This window comes from Nanorana parkeri, unplaced genomic scaffold, assembly GCF_000935625.1.
Source record: "Nanorana parkeri isolate BGI_ZX_2015 unplaced genomic scaffold, ASM93562v1 scaffold867, whole genome shotgun sequence".
Taxonomy (NCBI): domain Eukaryota; kingdom Metazoa; phylum Chordata; class Amphibia; order Anura; family Dicroglossidae; genus Nanorana; species Nanorana parkeri.
The window spans coordinates 110,619-119,936 of NW_017307135.1; the positions used below are offsets into that span (position 1 = coordinate 110,619).

At 44.2% G+C, this 9,318-nt stretch overlaps 1 protein-coding gene across 1 annotated transcript in view; it reads left to right on the forward strand.

The window, feature by feature from the left end:
* The window catches only part of HSPA4 (heat shock protein family A (Hsp70) member 4), a 44,842-nt gene that overhangs the window by 20,387 nt on the left and 15,137 nt on the right, over positions 1–9,318 (forward strand). The window contains exons 6-13 of the mRNA XM_018565626.1: positions 2,203–2,336; positions 3,671–3,915; positions 5,360–5,436; positions 6,936–7,094; positions 7,862–7,961; positions 8,123–8,256; positions 8,841–9,022; positions 9,113–9,199. Of these exons, the coding sequence (XP_018421128.1) occupies positions 2,203–2,336; positions 3,671–3,915; positions 5,360–5,436; positions 6,936–7,094; positions 7,862–7,961; positions 8,123–8,256; positions 8,841–9,022; positions 9,113–9,199 (1,118 nt within the window). The remainder of the gene's footprint in view (positions 1–2,202; positions 2,337–3,670; positions 3,916–5,359; positions 5,437–6,935; positions 7,095–7,861; positions 7,962–8,122; positions 8,257–8,840; positions 9,023–9,112; positions 9,200–9,318) is intronic.

Consider the following 9,318-nt stretch of genomic DNA (forward strand, 5'->3'; position numbering starts at 1 on the left):
TTTTTTTTTTTTTTTTTTTTTTTTTTTTTTGGTAGATCTAAAACTATTGTATGTGTGTGTAACATGTGGTTCGAATCCAATGTAGAATTGGCATCATTTCACACACAAAAGAAGTTTTTGCTGCCATGCAATAAAACTGTTTTCTGTCAGGAGAAAAACATGGAGGCTCCAATTAGTGACCTCTCCTAAAAATACAGGTTGCCTGTCCGTCGCACAGATCTAATGGCGCTCAGTCCTTGCAGGACTTGTTACTGACATTCCTCCATGCATGCTTTTTCTGGGTCAGTGACTCCGCATTCCTATATCATTCTGTCTAGGGATACACCAATACTAGTATCGATATCGGTGCCGATACAGAGTATTTGAGCGAGTGCTCGGCCAAATGCTCCGATGCCTAGCCCGATACTTCCTGTATCAGGAAGCCGGGCAGCGCGTCATTACACGCTGCCTGGTTTCCTGATTGGCCGGGAATCGGCTCCATGCTCTCGTCACTTGTGATGAGAGAGCATGAAGTCGACTTCCCAGCCAATCGGGAAGCCAGGCAGCGTGTAATGATGCAGCACCCGGCATTCTGAATGGCCGGAAGCCGGCTTCATGCTCCCTCGTCATCTCATGACAAGGGAGCATGGAGCCGGCCGATCAGAAAGCAGGGTGCCGCGTCATTACACAACGGTTCAATGATTGGCCAGGAACACGGCTCCGGCTGGGTAGTGGAGGAAGGCCTGGCTGGAGAGGTCCCGGGGGTGACAGGCTGGACATGCTGAGGTGAGAGGGGATATACTTTCTTGTTAATCGGGAAGCCGGCTGGCGAGTCTTTACACACCACCTGGCTTCCTGAATGGGACTTCCGGTACTTGGTAATTGGTATCGGCGAGTACCGAAAAATAATTATCGGTACCAAAATACCGGTATCTATGCATCACTAGTTCTGTCCTTGGGGGTTTTAGGCACACTCCAGTGACCTCCATGGCAGAGTCTCTGTGACCCTGCTGTGACAGTGAACCAGAAAAGGGTCTTCAGCCTCTGTTATTGCTGCTTCAGAATCACAGCTGTTTTGGGTCCAATTTAGTCTCCTGCAGTTGACTTGGCTTTACAAGGGGTTTTTTTTTTTTTCCAAACGTTACTGATTAAGTTCTCACCACCCTTCATTTGGTGTTTTTAGAGCTCCTGGTGCTCCAAGGACCTTTATGCTTCATCTGCTGTTGAGCATTTCCTCTAGGTGGACTGGTAACAACCTGTTTTAGTTAACAAGTTTGGTGCTCCTTGGTCAAACTGTTAGAATGGTTTAAATGCCTTTAGAGAATCTATCCACAAAAATTTGACTCCAGTTGGGTCAAATTTTTTGAAGACTGCATCTATTTCAGCTGCACTACAGCCTCTTTCATGTGCTACTACATGTGTTCCTAGACCTTTGCTGGTTATTGTCCAATCCTGATGAGTTTGCAATAGTTCACATCTTTGGTTTACATCGGACCTCTGAAGGCACATACAACTGAAGGAAGTTGTGTGGGCTCGGATGGGTTTTATAGTAAGACTTTTGTTGGCCATTGACAAGTGTCACAGTGGCGATTGGGAGCGCTGGAGGTGGAAACCACACTGCATCCCCGGCCAGGCTAGTCAGTGTGAAGCGTCTTTTATTTCTCACGATCCTTAGTGCGTACCCTTGCATCCTGAAAAGTACTCCCTTATGTGCTCATTTATAAAGCAGTAGTATGTGTGTGCAAATTAGGGATGCACCGATGTGGGTTTTTCGATTGAGTGATATTTATATTTCGGTACTCTCCGATACTGGTACTTCCGGTAGCATGGAGCCGACTTCCCGGGCAATCAGGAAGCCGGGTAGCGTATCATTTGACCTGTGGCCCAGCTCCCTGATTGGCCGGGAAGCTGGCTCGATGCTGATTGGCTTCCCAGCCAATCAGGGAGCTGGGTTTTGAGTGATTATCCACGGCCTGGCTTCCTGATTGGCCGGGAATCTGGCTCCATGTTCTCTTGCAGCACTGCTGGTCAGAGGAAATCTGCCTCTGACCGGAAGTTCCAGTATCGGGATAAGTATTCGAGCATTTGGGCGAGTATGAGTACTCAGCCAAATGCTTGGTATCGGCGCATCCCTAGTGCAAATGTGACTCTGTGGAACAAAACTGTCGAACACTGTTACTTAAAGCTTATTTGTCCATGTTCTTTGTCTATTTAACATTACAGTGGCACTTGCATATGGAATCTATAAACAAGATCTACCTGCACCAGAAGAAAAGCCAAGGCTTGTTGTGTTTGTGGACATGGGGCATTCAGCATATCAAGTCTCTGTGTGTGCTTTTAACAAAGGAAAACTTAAAGTAAGCTCAAAAGTCCATGTTTCCTAAAAGTGCTGAGCACATAATGTTTAATCTTTTTTTATATACTGGCTGAAGCATTCATGAGGTAAGTAAACCCATACTATGTTTATAAATGCTGATTTTTATTCTGAGCTTCATTATGTGAGCTGCACGTCACGAGGGCTGAATTCTAGGCTTTTCGACCTGACTTTAAACATGATTAAATGTTTCATCTGATGATGTCGCTTGTTATATCAATGATTCATTCGGCTATAGTATCTTTGCTCACTGTTGTGCCATTGAGTTCTTTTCTTAGGTTTTACAACCAATATATCTTTCGGTGTGTGAACATTCCTCTACTGTGAAGGGTGGAGAGTTTAGGCTGAAGATAGAGCAATATGGCTTAAATGCATGACATGGTTAAAATACCTAGTTGGTTTAATTTAATTGAAAAGGTTACAAGGTAATTTCTTGACATTTTACACAAGGATAGCAAGACGCACAGAACTGCTTATTCTTCTGGGACATTGCAAGAACTGAGGCGAAATCTTTTTCCTGGTTTTGGATCGAGCGGGGAAAAAGACGGAAGTAAAAATCTGACATCGGTTTTAACCCTTCCCGATTAAAAGATCCATTTTTCACTGGGACAAAGTGCGTGGAAAGCCGAAATCTTTACCTTTTCACTGGAATGAGAATAGAGTTGACACCTCTTTTGTGAGGTCTGTCACCAGGCATACAAGATGTACAGATAAATCATCTACACTGCAACTGAATGGGTAGACAGGGTCACCTCTGTCTTTAACTAGCTAAAAGCAGTCTTACGAGACACTAGTGTGCAGTTAATGGTATTTCATCTCAGCTGTACATTCCACAAATTGCAAAAGCTTAAAACCTTTTGTATGAAATGGCTACTACAGTAAACCTGCATTTGGCAATTTTAAAGCCATTCTAAATGGGTAACCTATGGTAATAATAAGTTTGCAACACCAGGAGCAGGGTCATAAGTATAAGCATGCTTCATGACAGTAATTTTGGCTGTCCACCCTCGTGGATAAAAATAATTCATAATACTGACTAAAAATATTAATTTTTATTCAGCTGAGATGAAGACATAAGGAAACTAATGCCCCTGTAACACAATAGATTATATGTGTGTTTAGACATGGGCTTGGGATTGCATTCTTTTTTCACAATGCACAGCCAATTGGATGACATGCGTAGTCCCAGTTGAATTCATGTTCCTGTTCAGCAATTCTTGCACCTTAATGCTGGTTACCACAGTTCATACTTTGCCTGCACTGTCACACATCAAAAGATGTTGGGCCTGACTGGATTTTCTTTGATACTTCTTTCAGGTACTAGCTACTTCCTTTGACCCAAATGTCGGCGGAAGGAAATTTGATGATGTTCTGGTTGCCTATTTCTGTGAAGAGTTCGGCAAGAAATATAAACTGGATATCAAGTCTAAGATTAGGCCTTTACTGCGACTCGCTCAGGAGTGTGAAAAGCTCAAGAAGTTGATGAGTGCAAATGCTTCAGATCTGCCTCTAAATATTGAATGTTTTATGAATGATATTGATGTCTCTGGAAAAATGAACAGGTACTTGTTGGAGGGATGTCATTTTGGAATAGTATCCATTCATAAAATAACTTTGGGTATTTAAAAAAACAAAACAACTTGCACTGGAAGGGTCTAGTGCTTGCCCAGGGTGGTTAAAATAAAGCAACTCTACTCACCTGATCCTCAGTCCCATCCTCAGTTTGCACTCCCCTACGCTCTAGCTGTGGACTGTCCCTCGGCGTCCTCACATTCAGTGCAGCTCAATGGTCCTGCATAAGGTGTGATGTCAGCGGTCCTTAAACTGCCGGAGCCCAGGGGAGAAGAGGGTGCATGGATGATCTAGCAGCCCGGTGGGACTGAAGACCACCTGATTAGACCTGCTTTACTTTGGGCCCCCTAGACAAAAGGAAGACTTAACCCTCCTTTTAAAACAACCTAATGGGCTTTAAATTATCATGTGCATAACAATACTTTATTTAAATGTCCTTTCTGCAATACCAACACATAAGCAGCAATGTATCAGTAATGGGTTAGTCCAGCAATGTAGTAGGCAAAAAAGATGCATAAGGTAAAAGATAGATGAGACTGATGCAAACTAAAGCAAACCTAGCCAATTCACTACGAATATGATAAAAACATTTTTTAGAAGCAGCCGTTCTCCAAACGACCCGTAAAACCAGAGATCTAATAAGCTGAAACAATGTGCAAATTTTAACTTCTTAAAAACAAAGCCAAAGTAATAGAGTAGCAGAGAAGGTGCATGATGGTAGAATTACAGCTCTATCCAGCTTCCTGACCCAAATACTACCACCTACTTCCAGCTGGCTGGCCAAAAAAAGTCACACTTTTCATTGGACTGCCATTAGCTTTGATTACGGCATTCATTTGCCATGGAATAATTTCGGTAAGCTAATGCAATGCCAAAACATTGCTTTCCATGCAGAGTTGCATTAATTTTTTCTTAAGATCTTGTAGTGATGATGGGAGAGTCGGACCACCGCCTAGTCTTCTCCAGAACATTCCAAAAGTTTTCTCAATTTGGGTTAAGGTCTGGCCAATCCATGTGTGAAAATTTCACATGCTCCCTGAACCACTCTTTCACAATTTGAGCCTGATAAATCCTGGCATTGTCATCTTGGAATATGCCCATGCAATCGGAAGGAAAAAAACCATTGATGGGGAAAAACCTGGTCATTCAGTATATTCAAATGGGCAGCTGACCTCATTTTTGGGCACATGACCTTGCCAAACCTGGACCTGACCAACTGAAGCAACCCCTATAGCCCTGACCTATTTATCTAGCTAACTCTAGGATCTGACTTCTATTTATTTTTTTTCGCCCAGGCAGTGTATTTAGACTTGAAACATTAGGCCTTATATAGAAAGTTTACTTTTCAGCATGTTTTGGACCATCAGCATTTTTCCACATCCATATTAACTTTTTTTGTTTTTTTTTGTTTGTTTTTCTCTCTCCAAATCCAAGGGGTCACTTTGAAGAAATGTGCGATAGCCTGTTGTCTCGAATTGAAGGTCCTCTACGCAGCATCTTGGAACAAACCAGTAAGTGATCCTAAAATCTGCAGTCATAGTTTATGCTTAAACTAGCCTCTGAACAAGTGTAAGCAATATAGGAAAAATATGAGGACATTTTATTAAATGTTAAAATAAGGCTCTTTGTTAACGGAAACTATTTCTGTTGATGTTACCCTTCAGTTTCTTTCCACTGGTGAAAGTTTGTTTAGATTTTAACTAGGGATGCACTGATGCTAGTATCGGTGCCTATTCCGAGTATTTGGAAATACGATGCCTAGCGCGATTACTTCCGGTTTCCCGATTGGTCGGGAAGTGGCTCCATGCTCTCTCGTCACTTGTGATGAGAGCATGGAGCCGACTTCTCGGCCAATCGGGAAGCGTGTAATGACACGCTGCCATGCTTCTTGATTGGTCAGGAAGCTGGCCTCGCGAGGTAAGGTTACCTTAGTATGTGCAGCCTGTCACCCCCGGGGCCTCTCCAGCGAGAACGCGGCCTTCCTCCGGTACCCCCGCCTGGCCGGCCAATCAGGAAGCCGGGCGCCGTGTATTGACGCAACGCCCTGCTTTTTGATTGGCCGGGAAGCTGGCTTCATGCTCCCTAGTCATCCCATGACGAGGGAGCATGGAGCCGGCCAATCGGAAAGCAGGGCGTCGCGTTATTACATGGCGCCCAGCTTCCTGATTAATAAGAAAGTCCTCTCTTACCTTAGTATGTGTGCAGCCTGTCGCCCCCGGGGCCTCTCCAGCGAGAACGTGGCCTTTCTCCGGTACCCAGCCGGAGCCATCTGGCTGGCCAATCAGGAAGCTGGGCGCCGTGTAATAACGCAACGCCCTGCTTTCCGATTGGCCGGCTCCATGCTCCCTCGTCATGGGATGACGAGGGAGCATAAAGCCAGCTTCCCGGCCAATCGGAAAGCAGGGCGTTGCATCATTACATGGCGCCTGGCTTCCTGATTGGCCGGCCAGACGGCTGCGGCTGGGTACCGGAGAAAGGCTGCATTCTCGCTGGAGAGGCCCCCGAGGGTGACAGGCTGCACATACTAAGGTAAGAGGGGACTTTCTTGTTAATCGGGAAGCCAGGTGGGGAGTCTTGACACGCCACCTGGCTTCCTGAATGGGACTTCCATTACTCGGTAATTGGTATCGGCGAGTGCCGTGGAGAAAAATTATCGTTACTCGTACTCTGTACCAAGTATCGGTATCAGTGCATCCCTAATTTTAACCTTTTGCTTTATAAAGTGGTTTGCTTTATAAAGTGGTTTTCTTTGTTGCTACCTGTACCATTTCTCAAGGGGTGTATGTATGTAGTTTGTCTGTTTTAAAGCAGACAAGATTTTGTGTCTCCCTTTTTAATTTTTCCTTTTTAACCTACCTTGAGCAGTAAAAGGATACATGTGTTCTGAGCCCTGTTTGCTCAGGGCAAGGTGATGTGAACCAGACACTAGACATTTTATGTATGACCTGATGACCTTGAGATAATGCACCTTATGTTTTTGTCAATTTCTCTCACCTCTTTGTCTCCACAGAGCTCAAGAAAGAAGATATTTATGCAGTAGAAATAGTTGGGGGTGCTACACGTATCCCAGCTGTTAAAGAACGAATAATACGATTCTTTGGTAAGGAAGTCAGCACAACATTGAATGCTGATGAAGCTGTAGCTAGGGGCTGTGCATTACAGGTAAGGGGTCATTGCAACATGTACTGTGGCTTTCTCTGATATGTCTGAACTGATTTTGGTGTATATAGCAAGCCTGCCAATTCTTGTATGCATGCCCTAAAAATATAAAATTAAAAATAACCGGCATGGCCCTTGAGTGTTATGATGTTATCTGATATTTCATATAATACTAAATGTGCATCATCCATGTGGCCATGCACGCTTACACTGTATAGTTAGAACTAGGGATGCACAGCTACTAGTATCGGTGCTGATGCCGAGTATTTGGGCGAGTACTTGTCTCGCCCAAATGCTCCGATACCCAACTTGATACTTCCAGTATCAGGAAGCCGGCTCCATGCTCCCTCGTCATGAGACGACGAGGGAGCATGAAGCCGGCTTCCCAGCCAATCTGAAAGTCAGGCGCCGTGTCTTATACCCGACTTCCTGATTGGTCGGGAAGCTGGCCAATCAGGAAACCGGGCGCTGTGTAACGATGCAGCACCCGGCTTTCTGATTAGCCAGAAAGCCGGCTCCATGCTTTATCGTCACATAGTGACGAGAAGCATAAGGACGGCTTCCCTACTATCGGGAAGCCGGGTGGTGAGTCATTCCACGCCGCTTGGCTTCCATAATGAGACTTCCAGCATCGGTATTCTGTATCTGCGAGTACTGGGAAAAAAAGATCAGTACTCGTACTCAATACCGGTATCGGTGCATCCCTAGTTAGAATGGTTGCATAGACAATTAATTATTTAGTTTGTGCCTGGATGGCTATCCATTCCAGTTATGAAGGCCTGGTAATTAAATACGTTCTGCGTGACAGAATTGATGTGATGCATGTTCAATACCCAATATCTCTAAAATGGAATTCTCCAGCAGAGGAAGGGCTTAGGTAAGGAGTTTTTACACTTGCCGATCTGTGTGTAAACGTGTGTGTGTGTGTGTGTGTGTGTGTGTGTGTGTGTGTGTGTGTGTGTGTGTATGTACATACATTCATTTTGCCCAATTTGTGAATGACCTTACCCTGTTCATTTTCTTGTCTGTTTTTTGCAGTGATTGCGAGGTGTTCCCCAAGAACCACGCAGCTCCTTTCTCCAAAGTGCTGACCTTTTACAGGAAAGAACCTTTTACTTTGGATGCTTACTATAGTGCACCCAAAGAACTGCCCTACCCAGACCCCTCATTAGGTAATAATTACTTCTTGCTTTGTAACTCAACCTTTCAGGGAAAAAAAGAAACCCCTTGCTGCCGGTTTACTCTACATAAAGTGATGTGCTAGGCATGTTTGAAGTGCAGGACTTAAAGGGAGGTCTATACTATTTATCAGCTTAGCTGACCTTTTACATTGTATTGCAGTCACTCAATGCAGGTTCTCTAAAGCAGGTGCCTGATAGAAATGAACTTTCTGTATTTTTCTTATTTTGTAGTCTAATCCTATTAAGCAGCAACATTTGTTGCAATCACTGAATGGTCCCTTGCAACCCCATTCCACCTGCCAAAGCCATCCAGCTTAAAAGTTGTATCTTGCACAGGGCTTGGCAGGCACCCCCCTGCCCACACATGTCAGTACTTGGGCCTGGTAATTACTTGCTCAGGAACTAAATGCTGGATTGTGGAGGGGAAGTGGGAGTTTTGGGTGTACCCAGGCTTTTAATAGGGGGACTAAGTATTGGATAGAGCAAACACCTAATGGTGCCTGCTACAAATGCTGCTGTTACTACAGAGTACCGGATTATATTAAGGGTGCAGCCTTTTCCATGTTTGTTGGCAGGTCAGTTCCATGTACAGAAGGTTACTCCTCAGGCCGATGGCTCCAGTTCCAAAGTGAAGGTGAAAGTCCGTGTAAATGTCCATGGTATATTTAGTGTATCGAGTGCATCTCTGGTTGAAGTTCATAAAACAGACGATTCTGAGGAACCTATGGAAACTGACCAGGCTGCAAAAGATGAAGAGGTATTAAAGCGTACTCCAATTCCTTTTTCTGTACTTCAATTCTAATTGGAAGTAAATCATGCATAATTGCATACTTATGTTTCTTTCCAGAAAATGCAAGTTGATCAAGAGGAGCCTAAATCAGAAGAAGCTCCGCCCACACAAGCAGAAACTAAGTCTAATACAGAAGAAATGGAGGTGCTTAAAAGTTAATCGGTGTTAGATTTATATGTGCTCTGTAGATCAACTAGAGAGGAGCTCTGTTTTTATGATTGCACTAATATTTCTGGATAACTGGTATGGATTGGGGGTGGGGT